Source organism: Carettochelys insculpta, chromosome 5, assembly GCF_033958435.1.
Source record: "Carettochelys insculpta isolate YL-2023 chromosome 5, ASM3395843v1, whole genome shotgun sequence".
NCBI classification, from domain to species: Eukaryota; Metazoa; Chordata; order Testudines; family Carettochelyidae; genus Carettochelys; species Carettochelys insculpta.
This window is the reverse complement of record NC_134141.1, coordinates 2,260,239-2,276,176: the sequence shown is the minus strand read 5'-3', so window position 1 is coordinate 2,276,176 and position 15,938 is coordinate 2,260,239. Positions and strand designations below refer to the sequence as shown.

The window sequence follows — 15,938 nt, the reverse complement described above, 5'->3', positions numbered from 1 at the left end:
TATTTGAGATAACAGCCGTACAAAGTAAAAACTCACAGTGATCTACCAGGAGCACTGAAAGTGTAAGCAAAGGGGTGATATCTGGCAGAATGGAGAAAAGCAAAAAAAACTCTTAAAATGGGTGGTGGGATATCTCCATTTGTGGGGGTCTTTATCCCCAGAGAGAGGCTTTGAAAAGCCACATTTTGCAAACAGCTGACAGAGATAACACTGCCTCTCTTCCAGAGGAACCACTTCCACCACCCCTGGCAAAATGCTCTTTGAACTGAGTCCTGATCCACAGCACCCTGTCTTCCCCAACTCAGCTCTCACCTAGTTCTCAAAGCTGCCAGCTGGCCAGCCAAAGATGACTGGCTCTGAAGGAATTCCTGTCCAAGCAAAACTGTTCTGTAACTAGCCTAATGGATTCTCTTGGGCATTACAAAACACGTTTCTCTGGCCCCGGAGCTTGCTATACTGCTGCTCCCTGGAAGCGGCATCACTAGATATCATGAACAGGACTCACACCTACCACAAGCTCCTGGAGAGCAGTAAAGCTGTACTTCCAGGCCATCTACTCTCCATGAATCTACAGGGCAAACCAGGGCTCTCCTGCTTAGCTGGCAGCCAGAGCCAGCCCAGCAGGGCCTGGCCGGTGAGCAGGGCCCAAGGCGGCATGCTGACAGTGGGGCCTACGCGGTGGAAGCTATTGCCAATTACAGCACATGGCCTTGAAAGTGTGGAGCCCAAGGCAGCTGTCTTGCCCTAAGGCCAGGCCTGGTGGCAACCTTGTGTTATGCCATAGAACAGCATAGCCGCAAGCGCTAGAGAGGTAAAGGGATGTGTCCGACCCTCCTGAAGAGAGAGAGGGCACGCCCACATCTCAGACTTGGTAACCACAGGCAGAAGGAAGTGCATCTTATTCTCATTTATAGAGCCACAGCAGCAAATTGAATTCCACGCCAGACAAGAAACCAGCAGGGGCTGCCCCTAGTACAAATGCGTCCTCGGCCAGAGCCGGGGACCAGCTCTCTGTGGCTGCGTCTACACGTGCACGCTACTTCGAAGTAGCGGCAGTAACTTCGAAATAGCGCCCGTCACGTCTACACGTGTTGGGCGCTATTTCGAAGTTGAAATCGACGTTAGGCGGCGAGACGTCGAAGTCGCTAACCCCATGAGCGGATGGGAATAGCGCCCTACTTCGACGTTCAACATCGAAGTAGGGACGTGTAGACGATCCGCATCCCGCAACATCGAAATAGCGGGGTCCTCCATGGCGGCCATCAGCTGGGGGGTTGAGAGATACTCTCTCTCCAGCCCTTGCGGGGCTCTATGGTCACCGTGGGCAGCAGCCCTTAGCCCAGGGCTTCTGGCTGCTGCTGCTGCAGCTGGGGGTCCGTGCTGCATATACAGGGTCTGCAACTAGTTGTTGGCTCTGTGTATCTTGCACTGTTTAATGAAAGTGTGTCTGGGAGGGGCCCTTTAAGGGAGCGACTTGCTGTTGAGTCCGCCCCGTGACCCTGTCTGCAGCTGTGCCTGGCTCCCTTATTTCGATGTGTGCTACTTTGGCGTGTAGACGTTCCCTCGCTGTGCCTATTTCGATGTTGGGCTGAGCAACGTCGAAGTTGAACATCGACGTTGCCAGCCCTGGAGGACGTGTAGACGTTATTCATCGATGTCGCAACATCGAAATAAACTATTTCGAAGTTGGGTGCACGTGTAGACGTAGCCTGTGAGCAGCAACTGGCCGGCAAAGCCACAGTAACAAAGGCAGAGGCAGAAAGACAAGCTGTGAATTGCAATGCTATAATCGCCTCAGCAAAATATTGCAAGGACGGGGATAAATTCGCTGCTGGAAGGGGGCTGCATGCCGTTCAGAAGAGGCAGGAGAAAGAAGGCCCTTTGCCGCTCAGCCTCCTGCGACCTCTGAACTTCCAGGGAGGTCACAGGCATGTCACTGCTCCCAGCTGCTGTCTCTGCCTCTGCCCATCACCGGCCCTTAGCCCTTTTCCATTGTGCAGTGGTATTGATCCGTGGGCAGCAATGGGCTGGATAATTAGCCAGGAATTAGGGTTTCTATTACAGCCAGGAGGCTGCCCCAGCTGATTTATCACCTGAATAATTTACTGTGATTGAAAGGAAATTAAAATGAACTCCATTTGACAACTGCGCGCTTTTATGGGCTTTAGTGAAGACTCAAAAGCCAAATTAATAGCCTGGTGTTGCTTAATAGTCTACTGGGAGTAAACAGGAGAAGGTTTTTCTTTTCTGATGCACTTTCTTGTGCCAGATTTAGGAGTTGCTGTCCCCCGCCCCTCCCCCTCAATAAAACTACAGGCAGAATCAAAGGTAGTTTTACTTGCTAGAGAAACTGCTTTGTAAATCTGTTTTCCTCTAAGATTTTTTTTTACCCCTCCCATTCCACTGCCATATTTCAAGAAAAAGAACGATCCCAGCTCAGATGACAAATGATGAAATGAGACAGTCTGTATTCTCCATGAGAAGGTATGTTAAATCCTGCTGACGGCTGTATACCGGATGGCCCTCTATTTCGCTGTCCTTTAGCTACTGTATAAAGATACAGTTCTCCAGCTTGCTCTGCTTGGCTGTAAAAGCTATCCAGGGTAAAGGTTGTATTACGGAGAAGTACGAAAGCAAACAGTAGCCCTCATCAGCCCAGTCCAATGCCTGCTGCCACCCACTGGGTATCTTTCATCAGGGCCAGCTGGCCTGGGATCAGGGCCGGAAAGAATAGCTGTTTCAGACGGGGTTCCCAGATTGACTCAAGACACACTCCTTTGGGTTTTGAGGGAGAGTAGCACACACAGAAGTTCACTGACTCTGGCTCTCTGCGGTGGGATCATGTTCTTACCGCTGTGCCCCATTGGACAAAGTTATAACCCAACCCTTTAAATCCCCAACACAGCAAACTTGGTTTTCAGTTACAATCCTGATGGCAGAGCATTTTCGGTGGGCCCACCAGGCATCAGAAACCTGAATAAAGTTGCTGAAGTATTGTAATGAGTGTGGTTGCCAAAGAGATACAAAGAAGTTGGGAGGGGCTCTCCACAGCAAGAGAACTCGGAGAGTACAGGCAGTAGGCCCTGGAGGGAAATCTTAGGAGACTGAAGTGTACCAGTAGGTTAACTTTGTTTTAACTTGTTGCCTTTGCACACTGTTTAGGAGAGGTTGGGACTGAATCTCAGTTAACTCCCGTGTGAATGCCTCTGATGTCAGTGGGTTTTCAATGGAATAACAGAGCAGAATGTGGCCCAGAAGTGGTGTCACAGTGGAAGAGTGTGCCCAGAAGGTGTAACCGTAGCCACAGATGGTTTTACCATAGTCCAGTCTTACACAACAGAAGGTTGCAGTACAATTTCAATAAATATCAATGATATAGTTTTGTTGCATGATCCAATATGGTTAATTTCACTAGGAATTAAGTTGGAAGATGCCAGGAATTTTCACATTTAAATCATTTTCCCCTTCAGTACTCTAATAAGGTTTTTTGAACTTTTACTTCCTAACAGGAAATCAGGGTGTATTATTCACAGCCAAATGGTTTTACACAGCCATCACACCCTCAGCTCCTCACTGTACACTCATTGAATGACTGCACTTTACAAGGGGGTTGAATCCGTTTAACCAGGAAAAAAATAATTCATTTTGTCATTGCCGTAAGTGTTTTTATCCCCAAAGCCCAAATTCAAACTGGGTAAGAAGGATATTACCAGTCACCCCACCCTCTTTCACTGCTTTTATTCCTACTGATACAGCAGAGTCCTTTATGCAAGACAGATCCCTTAAATGGAAAAAAGCAAGTTCTAAATCTGACATGTGGTTCTTAAGATTGCTATTCATAAAAGGGAAAATTGAACATTTTCAAAGGGAATTAAGTCCCTCTCCTTCACTAAGAGACCTGCTTGCTCCAAGCACCTTACTCTGATTCTGTCAAAAGCCAAGGAAAGTTAAGGAGCAGCATTTCATTTTAAATAACATTTCATTTTTTCCTTCCACCTGATTAATCTGTTGTCCAAATATTTAAACAAACTCATAAATGTTCATCCAAATCCAAAATATGCAAATTTTTTCCCAAATTTAATTTTGTCGTCCAATCTAACGGTAACAGGAAAATTGCTCCATAGAGCTGGGAATTATCTTCTATTCCTAATCAGTTGTTTTCTTTTAAATCTTTGGCTTTACATAGTGTTCTATTTGGTCGCATCAGGTTATGCCTCATTATGGCTCTGACCTAAGCCCTGTTGAAGCCAGTGGAAATATTCCTGTTTGCTCCAGTCTCAGGGGGGTAGCTGTGTCAATCTGTAGCTCCCCCCAAACCCACAAAAAGCAAGCACTCTTGCAGCACCTTACAGACTAATAATGTTATTTATTAGGTAACGAGCTTTCATGGATAAGACCAATTTCATCAGATTCTGGAGAAGATTCTGCTGGTTTCAGTGAACACTGAAGTGGACCCATGTGCAATTCTGGAGTGTGTGTGAAAATCCATCGCTCTCTCCAGATGTGCAATGAAGATACTTGGCGATATTGGATCTCCTTGTCTCGTACCTCTACTTGTTACAAGGCATGGAGATCCAATATCGCCAAGTATCTTCATTGCACATCTGGAGAGAGCAATGGACAACATCAAGGAAGAGGTAGAAGGTATATCTGTGCATGGGAAAAGCATTAACAACTTGAGGTTTGTGGATGATATAGTTATCATTGAGGAAGATGAGGAGAAGCTACCGAAAATGGTGCGGATGTTAAATGAAGAAGGGAAGTGGTACGGACTGCGTATGAACATCAATAAAACAAAAACAATGTTATTTGAAGATAAGGAAATAGGAAGGAAGATCAGTGTTGATGGTATTGAACTAGAAAGGGTAGAGAAGGTTCACACATCTGGGGAGCAACATGACATATGATCTAGACTGTAAGAAGGAAATAGCGACTAGAATAGAGAAAGCAAGAGCAAGTGTGAAGGAGATGGATACGATCTGGAAAAGCAAAGCAATTAGCTTAAGAATGAAGTTGGGTGTCTTGAAAACGTGTATTCAGCAGCATGTCGTACGGATGTGAGACATGGGTGATAACGAAAGATTCAAAAAGAAGAATATTGGCGTTCGAAAGGAGTTGTTATAGAAAGATTCTGAGAATAGGATGGATGCAGAAGGTCACCAATGAGGAATTATATAGGAAGATACAGACAAAAGAGAACCTGCCACAGAATGATATAAAATGGAAGCTACAACTATTTGGACGTATTTGCAGAATGAACGACGAATGAAAAATCAAGACCCTGGTATTCGGCATAATGGATGGCTCGAATAGGAGAGGCAGACCCCACAGAGAATGGATAGATGATGTAGTAGTTTGGTGCAGAGCTAGTCTACAGAAACTAAGCCGCTCTGCACTGGATAGGGAAAGATGGAAGGAAATAGCGAGAGAGGCATCAGATACCAATGGGCGCTGAGCCCACGGTTATTGATGATGATGACGAACTGAAAATCCACTTCAGATGTAAAAAAAAAGTCCAATTAAGATTTTTTTGAAATTCATGATCCAAATCCTTTGACTAGTTGTCTGATTAGGTGCATCTATGGGCCAGATTTTCTGATTTTAGTGCAAATTGGAGTAGCTCGGTTGAATACAATGCAGCAACACTGACTTCTGCTAGTTGAGGACCTGAGTTATTGCTGGTAATGTCAGATGCCTAAGGGCTGGTGCCCACCCTGCAGGCACCCTTTGGCCACCTGCAGCCAGGTGCCCCCCCCACCGCCAGCAGGCTCTCTTTTGTGGGGGAGGGGGAAGTTGTTTTCAGGAGGGTGTTTTCTGGTGGGAAGTTGGGGTGGAATGGGCTAAAGGAGCCTGTGGGGAGGGGGAGTAAACCCGCGCATTTAATGGATTATAGGGAAGAAAGGACAACACTTCTCCCCATTAGTCCATTAAGTGGAGGGTTTCTGTACTAGTGGGAGCCAGGAAACTGACCAGGGCTGCTGCACCTGGCTCCTGGCTCAGAATGCAGGGCTGAGGGTACTGTGGGATAGGTTCCCGCAATGCACTGCTGCAACAGTCAATGTTTGGTGTTTTGGTGTGGAAGCAATAGGTCAAGTCTGTTGGGAGCCTGTCAGAAGTGAGGATACTCAAAACTGAATTTAAAAAAATGGCATTATAAAATCTATTTTAATAAATATGAATTTATCTCGTAGGGTAGACGTAGCCTTTGAAAGTTTTTGCTGGTGTACAACCTACATTTCTCTTCCTGCAACATAAGCCCATTACTTCTTGTCCTATCATCAGATATTAAAGAGTACAATTTTTCTTCCTCCTCCTTGTAACAACCTTTAGGTAATTGAAAGCTGTTATCATGTCCCCTCTCCATCTCCTTTTTTCTTGAGGTCACATTTTCAAGACCTTTAACGATTTTTGTTGCTCTTCTCTGGATCTTTTCCAGTTTGTCCACATCTCTCCTGCAATGGGGCACCCAGAATCAGAGCCTGGAGTTTCAAGTCAGCCCCCAGAAGTGAGGAACACACGATTAGTGACCACTGTGGAAGGCTGGTGCTCCCTGCCTCACCTATCCAATATCTGTTTTAAAGAATACTGATACGGACCTGAACAAGGAAATATTCCAGATAAAGGTATCCATGAAAAATCTTCCAGACAGAAGTTTCTCACATGCACCAGATGCTCCATATAAACCACAATCAGCCTGTTTACACTTCTCTGCATTGCAGTTACCCCTGTGGTACCACACAGCAGCTGTTCTGCAGAACAGCATTTTTTAAAAAAGCCTACACGGCAGTTTAGGGCAGGAAGCAAAAATAAATACCACAGAGAAATGAAACTTCAAGTACAACACAGTTACCGAAGCTGGAATTGATGCTGGTACACCCACTTGTGTGAGAAGAGTCAGGAGGACTTAAAACCCCCTGTCCTCAGGCACAGCATTCCCAGAGCCAGGCTGTGGCACTGCTTTAGCGCTGACTCAGAAAAAGCTGCACTGGTGTCTCTTGTAACCTGGAGCCACTTTAGGAGGCTCCCGACCCATTCCTGGCACAGCTGACTCCCACGTCACTCATGGGACTGACAAACGAGGACTGAGCTGGCCTGGGCAAAGCCCATGCGAGAATAAAACAAAAGGCGAAGAGTAAAACGAAGTAAGCTGGGAAGGGACAGATGGGAGGCAGGGGCATGGCTGCTTTTTTGGGTAAGCGGACGCCACGGTAAGCTAGCATCCGCACTCGGGACACAACGCCACAAACGGTCACGTCCCAGCAAGAGAGCATGCGGGCAATTTCAGCTGATTCAGCCTCAGTTCCTTCAGATTGGGAGCACCTTGGGGCAGGGCACTGTCAGCCAGTCCCTACACCACACCCAGACCTAGCAGCCCAGGGTAAGCTAATGTCAAACCACACTCTCTTCTCTGCCCTGCACTGACATATGGCACTCCCGCTGCCACCTGGCCGTGCTCCACAGCCACCGAAGGCGACATCTGCCATTCATTTGCAGACCCTCACTTCAGAGCGGACACCAAACAAACATGCTGCATCCCCACACCACAAACTTTGAGTAGACTCCAGAGCCAAACCAGGACCCTCATCTGATTGTCGCAAATGACCTTCAGCCTTCTGAGGAGCTGAGCTGAAACCCAAGAGCCCGTGCCCCAAAGATCTCAGAGCCTAGATGTGCATTTGGAAGCCTGAACACATCTCTGCTCTCCACTCCCGATTGAAAAGTCCCCCTCCAGAGGCCTCCAAGGCAGAACTGTGGGAGACTCCATATTCTAATGGGTGGAACACTGTCACTCCTCCGTGGGAATAGTGGAGCAAATCCAAGACGCAAACTCAAGCTAACAACTGACTGAAGGCAAGAAAGGCTGCAGCTGAGTAAAATCACTAAACTGGGAGCATATTTGAGGCTCATCAGCAAAGAGCAGACAGGGCCTGAATCCCTCACTTGGGAGGCAGATGACATGCATTAACTACAGTTTTGTCTCCTCAGCAACAGCTAATTATTCCTACCCCATTGCTTAGCATTTGACACCGACTCCCTTGAACTCAACAGGATTCTATTCCTTGGATCAGGTTCTTAAGGCCAGTGTGCCTTTGTACTGCAGGGACGATTCTCCTTTTCCCCTTCTAGAAGTTAGTCTCTTCAGCATTTTGTTTATAATTGATTTCTTTGGGTTTGAGGGGGGCCAGAGAGACCCTCATTTCAGGTAGCTTCATGGCTGCAGGGCCTGGCAGGCCTCTCTTCACAGGATTGAGGTAGGCTCCATCTGTGGAGACCTGATTGTTGCTATGAATTATGGGGAGAGCCACTGCACATCGCGTCATTGTTAATGAGGGTTTCCAGTCCTCCAAGGTATGGAGACACTTAACTGACCAGCCTCCTTGGCAGTTAGGCCCAGAGCCTCCCAGGCCTTAGTTATTAAATCACTGGGCCCATCACAACTAATTCGTGGGACCAGCCACCCAAACGTACATGTAAAAAGAATCGGGTGTGATCAATCTTCACCACAGTCAACAGCACACCAGGGCTGATCCCTCTGTTCTGCTTAGAGCACCAGGTCAGCTGCAGAGGTTCAGTAACCTAAACCTGCCTGTATCTGTTGCCAGGCTGTGCAATCTGACTTCCAACTCCAATTCTGAGGGACACTGGATCCTTCAGAGGCTGGAAAGTTCAAAAAGGTGGCAAAGCAGCCTTTTCCTAGCATGCCATTGTCTTTGGCATCATTTGAACGGAGGAAAGTAGGGAAACACAAAGGGAACTAGCACACAAAGTCTTTCATATAACCAGCGTGGAAAGAGTTGAGAATGTGGACAAATGCTCTCTGACGTTAGCGATGTAATAATCACCATCTAGTGGCATGCAAAGGCATTTCACTCTTCAAGGTTTCTCAGTGATTGTTTTCCTCTCACCCAAACTGACAGTCTCGTTTGCTTTTTCTAAGAACAAGCCCCCATCACAGCCAGGTGTAAGCCGTAGCCTACCGGAAAGGGGCTTTTCACAAGCTCAGCTTCAGATTGGCAACATTCCCAAGCTGTCCACGCTGCAACAACTACAAACCCAAGCAGGAGCTTCTCAGCTACTGAGAGATCACATTCGTGCTTGAAAGCTCGCGAGATTTCCTCCAGAATGCATCGTTTTCAGCAGAGCGTAGGGCTCTCAAAACACTGAGGGCAACACATTTTTGCTTTCCTTGAGCTACTGCCAAAGCCCAGGTTTATCCAAGGAGTTCCCACTGTCTGAATAGCCCTTCATCACTCCCATAGGGATGTGTGCGAGTAAGGGAGATCAGTCCTTCTAACCTGGAACCCAGGTTCAGCTGTGGACATGCAGGATATTAGCAATGATCATCCCAAAGTATCACTAAATAGAGAAGCACTGGCAAGTGAGTCCTATTCTTGAACTGACAGCAATAGTTTAATTTCTGTGTCACACAGAGGACAGCAAGGACACATACTGCATCTGTGCAGCAGCAAGAGCCTGCTACTTAGCAAACAAACGTAGTAAGACAGCTCCTGTAAGTGCTTTATTCCCAAGTGTGAAAAACAGGAATGGAAACATAAGATCTTCCTGAACATAGGGACAGATTTTTCCAGAACTACACAACTGATCTGTACATGCAATTATCCAAACTGCATACAGAAATCAAGTATTTGTCTGAGCAAATGGTCAGTTACATGACAGACTGGCTGTTTAGATGCGTAAAATACCATTTTATACGTACAATCACAGTATTATACGCCCAAATTAGCTGCACAAATCTGAAAACCTTAGCCTTATCTGCAAATCCTGCTGGAAAGCTAATGTCAGATGCAACTTCACACCCCAAACACTTCATATACTTGAAGCAGCATCTTTCAATATTTTTACAACTCGCACTCCTTTATGACTGCTGTGCACTAACTGAAACAGAATTTGATATGATACCTGTTCTCCAATGTTCTCCTACTCAGAGCTTGAGTATTGCATGTTTTGTGATTTCCTGCAAGTGTCTACAGCCAGAAAGCGTGCATTTGGAAAGCTTGGCAGTTCACAATTGTACCTGCTCTGGTTTGATGGGTTCAGTCGTCGTGAAGATGTCAGAATAATGTTGCCTCTCGAAGACTCGATCCAACACTTCTAACTGCTGCTGGGTGAAAAGATCTCCTCGCATCTGTTTCCGAAGGAAATCTCTACCCGGGAGGGAATGGCCATTTGGTACTGGAGATTCCTGAATACCTTTCAAAGACGACAAAATACACAGAAGAATAAATAGCTATTACGATGACAGACACAATACAGAGCCCTCTCACTATATTCCACTCTGTCCTTTGATTGCTTGTGTCAGCGTGTTCAAAAGACAAAGGAAAAGATAAAACACTTACAGCAGAGAGACTATTAAACAGAGGTGTCATGTCTAATAGCAAAGTCGTAACACAGTTTGCTAAACATGTTCCCTCACTAAGTTCATAAGGTATTGGAAATGCTAGCTTTCCCCCAGAAAGGTGCTAATGGCACCAGAGGCCCTTTTCAAACCTAAACTTTCTTTATCCTGATAAAAAACCACAAAGATCAGAATCCAAGAGATAAGCAGAGCACCTTTACCGTCATCAGAGCCTTAACAGGTCAAAACAATGAGGAATCCTGCAGCACTTTATAGACTAACAAAATATTTGGGCATAAGCTTTTGTTGGTAAAACCCACTTTGTCAGTTGCATGAAGGGCATCCTTACCAGGTCACTTCTCCATGCCCCAGCACAAACATAAGCCCCTCTGGACATGTTCTATTGTTACCCTATCCACAATTCCTGATGGTACATAGCATCAGGACACAGCAGCTGAGGAGCTACAGGCAGATAGCCCCAGCCCCTCAGACACAAACACACTAAACCTACAGCTGCTCCTTTTCCCCTTGGAATGGAGCTGTTCCTGCTTTGCTGCAAGCCCCATTTTTCACTGGTGAATTTCAGTGCAACACTAAACATTGCCATCTAACCTTTGCTTTGCCCCCAACTGCTTGTTTGCCACCAGCTCTGCCTTTTCTAAATAGCAGCCCACCAGCCCATCCCAGGGCTGGTCGAAACCACTATGACTGACCAATAACAGCCCAGCTCTCAAAGATGTGTTGGGCGCTCATCCATGGGCACTAGCACTGTATCCTAGTGCTGGGGTGGGCAACCTGCAGCCCATGGAGGTACCAGGTTTGGCCGGCGAGACAGTTTGTTCACCATTGCCCACGAGCAAGATTGCCAGATTACACTGGTTTCCATCCACGTAGCTTTTTCCTACCAGTGTGACTAACGTGACATGCAGCTAAAGCCAGGGAGGTGCGTGTTCACTGCACATAACACTGAGTGAGAGCCGTGTGCTCCCTCTGCATCCAGTCACAGTGCTGCTACGGTTCAGTTGGCACTCCCTACACGTTCTAGGTACACCAGCACCATGAGCAAAACAACCCGATCCCGGGAGGCCATCATGGTCAGAACAATCTTGCAGCCCACCGAGATGAAGGAGGGACACCCACGAGAACCAGTCACTAGCCTAGGCTGTCCATCAGTCTCCTGGAGCGTCTGGCCTGCTTTGCTCTCTTGGCTGCGAATGTCCAAGCTGGTATTGCTTGCTGCAGCCTCTTGTGTTGTTTATAAGATGTTACTGTAGCAGTGAGATGGTTCGTTCCTGAAGATCCAGGGATGTTTTCTAGGCCCATTCATTTGGCACAGAGTATTAATGTTGCTCGGCAGTTTTGCCAGATCCAGAGGTCCGCAAAAATCATAAGATGGGCTTCAACATAACAAGATGCACAGAAGGTAAAATATTCTGGGTTGCTCTTTATTTGCCTCTGGATGTCTGAGCCTGGCATGTGCATGCGGTAGCATTTTCGTGCCTCTCCCTGCTACCCTGAGGGCTACAAATGTACTTTTATTAAACAGAAAGTGAGATTTTCCCATATTCACAATGACTCCAGGAGCTTTCAATAAAAACACCAGATACCACGTGAGTTGCAACACATTGTAAGTGCTGGCAACGCTGCATTAACTACCAATAATGAGCACATTTTAAAGACAAGGGCTGGCCTCCAAAACAGTTGTGAGCTGTATAATTCACACATACCACAAGTGATAAGGTTTTATTTACAGCGAAGACAGCTTCCAACATGAATGGCTAGTAACTGTCCAGCAGCGCTGGCAATTCTTACTACAGGTTCTGCATCATTTGAACTTGCAGACGGCAAGTATCTAAAGAGATCGGGTCAGCAGCCACTCTTCCTGTAGAGCTCAGGCCTGGACCTTTGACGTCCATGCCAAGCACCCACTGAGCTACAGTCACACAGGATTAGATCTTTCTGTACAGCCGTCAAAATTTTCAAGAGCAACTTTGCGCATCTTGAAACATTATAAAGCCACTTCATTGCCACAAAGATACACACGCCAACAGAGAATCGGGGCCCTTTAAGGTGTATCACATTTAACCCTCAAAACTGAGGTATTTAAAATCACTGATCACCTTGGAAATCTTTGGCCAGCATCTTTATCATTCTGGTGCCACAAAATGCGTGCTTTGCGGTAATGACAATAAACCCGGAAGTGGAGAGAGAAATCCTTCTGCTTATGGTCGATGAGTCACGTCATAACCACTTTTTATTTACCTGTTTAGACACAAGCATTCTGATTTAAATCAGGAATATCACTGTAAGTGTATTTAGGGTCAAATTTTTAATCCAGCTGGGAGAATCGGAACTTCCCATTTGAACAAAATGTTGAGACAAGTCTACAGTAGTGTGAAAAGGTACAAAGGTTTATAGGAGAGTGGTATATCTTTAAATCTTTTTTCTATTCCAAATCAAATAATACCTAATAGACCTAGTGCTGGGTTTAGTCAACCATGGCTTATAAAATTAAAATTCTGGTTGCTAGCTGCATGGTAGCAAAAGGCCAGGGAGCCCCTGTCTACAGAGCATGGAAATACCAGCTTTAAATTTCAGGTTAAACCAATGTTATTCACAATTTGGCTTTCAAGTTAAAGCTTACACAGTTTCAGACTAGGAGGGATGATGATGGGTATAAAAGGACGTGGAAAATGTTCCCTGTGTCTCTAGTTGATCCTGCATTGTTTACATATCAAAAAAGTGGCTGCATAATTGGATCTGACTTCATTTAAATATGGTGCAGCAGGCTTGTGTTTTATTAGCAACAATTGTGACATCACACACTTGCGCTAAGCACACCCGGTGGGTTGTTTTGTTTTGTTTTGTTTTTGAGACTGGCATATCCAAAGAAAATTAGAATTAATTTTATTTTGGTTCAAGCCAACATTAAGTTACATCACAGGGTGTTAATGATTGTCTGGGTTACCAAAAATAAACTTTAGGAATTGCAAGTAAGGATTTTGTAGTATTTCAGCTGCAGTCAGAATCAGGGCCTCATTGTGCTAGGTTCTGTGCAGACAGCTAGTACAACACAGGCCCGACAGAGACAAAGACAAGAGACGCACAAAGGGTAGGGAACTGGGCTTTGACCACATATCTCAAAGGTAGTTCAAAACTGTGTTTCACACATACAAGTCATCTACCCCTCACTGCCACGTACACCCAGCCAGCATTGGTTGGAGGTCTCCACGTACACAAGCGGTGAGTTAGACAAGAGAGCAGGGCCTGTGCAGACCGGTGCGGAATAGATGTGGAGGGAGGGTGGAAAAAGGCCAGAGGTGGTTGTGAGAAGCGGATCTCATCAGTGGAGCTGCCAGGAACACAGAGCTGAGAGATAAGGATGGATAAATAAGGGGCATGGAGTTGTCAAGGCCCTTGAAGGTAAAAACCAGAGCTTGATGTGGTGATGAAATGGGAACCGATGCAGAGATTCAGTAAGGGCTGTGATATGGTCACCAAGGCTACGTCTACACATGCAGCCAACATCGAAATAGCTTATTTCGATGTTGCGACATCGAAATAGTCTATTTCGATGAATAACGTCTACACGTCCTCCAGGGCCAGCAACGTCGATGTTCAACTTCGACGTTGCTCAGCCCAACATCGAAATAGGCGCAGCGAGGGAACGTCTACACGTCAAAGTAGCACACATCGAAATAAGGGTGCCAGGCACAGCTGCAGACAAGGTCACAGGGCGGACTCAACAGCAAGCCGCTCCCTTAAAGGGCCCCTCCCAGACACAGTTGCACTAAACAACACAAGATACACAGAGCTGACAACTGGTTGCAGACCCTGTGCCTGCAGCATAGATCCCCAGCTGCCGCAGAAGCAGCCAGAAGCCCTGGGCTAAGGGCTGCTGCCCACGGTGACCATAGAGCCCCGCAGGGGCTGGAGAGAGAGCATCTCTCAACCCCCCAGCTGATGGCCGCCATGGAGGACCCAGCAATTTCGACGTTGCGGGACGCGGATCGTGTACACGGTCCCTACTTCGACGTTGAACGTCGAAGTAGGGCGCTATTCCTATCTCCTCATGAGGTTAGCGACTTCGACGTCTCGCCGCCTAAAATCGAAGTTAACTTCGAAATAGCGCCCGACGCGTGTAGACGCGACGGGAGCTATTTCGAAGTTGGTGCCGCTACTCCGAAGTAGCGTGCACGTGTAGACACAGCTCAAGCAAGGGAGCAGTGCCTCAGCAGGTGCCTTCTAGCGTGATCCATTACGCACACCCTCCTTTACACTGGAGTTTTCCAGATTTGCATAAGGTGCCCATTTTCTCTCAGCACCAGAGTCACACCAGACCTTGCAGTCAGGACAAGCTGACAGAGCCACACTTGGCTTTTAAGCTCTCTAGGGCAGGAACCATCTTTTAGGATGTGTCCAGCATCTGGCACAGCAGGGCTGGAGCTCTATCTCAATACAACAATAATAATCCATACACCCGTTTTAAACTCACTTAGGAGAGGGTTATTGAGCTACTCAATTAGGGCACTCTTACAGCCTCATTGCACGCTGGGAACAGTGCAGAAGGGTCTTACTTCAGACCCAGATCTGGATTCCTCTCCAGGGAGTGCAATGTGGGGCACTTTCTGGTACCGCTTGCTTTGTTTTAGCTGATGGACTTGCTCCATGATACATGGTCTGCACAGGGAGACTGGCCAAAGTCAAGCTGGGACTAAGTTGGCGTTGGTAACTTGTGACCAGTAACATACACCCAACACGTTTTCCAAGAGGAATGGCTTTGGCTCTGCTGTCCTGATGAGTTTCTGCCTACCCAGCGCCACCCACAGCATGCCCTCTGCAGCTCCTAACACCTGAATTTGCTGGTGGGTACAGGATTTTTCCTCTTCCTGTCCTGAACTGGTGTCTGCGCTGCTGTGCACTGTTAAATAGTCACCGCATTTCACTATGGAACGGTTTTGTCTCACTAGAGAGCCACATGCTTCCTATATACTGGGCTTAGTACCTAATGTCACAAAGTAAAGTTCATAAAGATCTTTGGGACACAGTTGACTGTAAGGCATTGCATAAATGTGAGATAATTATCATTAGCATCATGCATTGTTACAGTTCACTAGAACATCTTCCTTAATTAAAATACCATTGGCAGGTTGAACCAGTTTGGGGTATAAACAGACACCAGGGAGCGGTAAAGACATTTCTCATACAATCCATGCAGTAGCCTAGGAGAATTATGTTTTGTTGACAATAGCAGGATGCATGCACCCGGCCGCCATGCAAAACAGTTAGTTCCAAATCCAAAGGCATTCTTTCCAAAATGCTGGAAAGCACTGGAGTCTCCTTGATCCGGAAGAAGGTACCATCCCACGGCAAATGCTTGAACCTTCACAGTATGTGTGCACGTGTACGTGTGTCTCTGCTGTCTTAGGCAAAGTGATGAGGTGTGTCTACACAGCCATGTTATTTTGGAATAACGGCCGCTATTCTCTGCAAGCGTCTACCCAGCAAAACCACTCTTTCAAAATAATTTTGAGCTAGCGGATGGCTTATTTCGATTTCTGTAAACCTCATTCTGCGCGGA

General features: G+C 46.6%; 1 protein-coding gene across 2 annotated transcripts in view; it reads right to left on the bottom strand.

Annotated features, from left to right (window-relative positions):
* Nucleotides 1-15,938, bottom strand: part of PAX5 (paired box 5) — a 226,902-nt gene that overhangs the window by 134,269 nt on the left and 76,695 nt on the right. For both annotated transcript variants that reach the window (XM_074994011.1, XM_074994013.1), the window contains exon 6: nucleotides 10,037-10,212. In XM_074994011.1, the coding sequence (XP_074850112.1) occupies nucleotides 10,037-10,212 (176 nt within the window). The remainder of the gene's footprint in view (nucleotides 1-10,036; nucleotides 10,213-15,938) is intronic.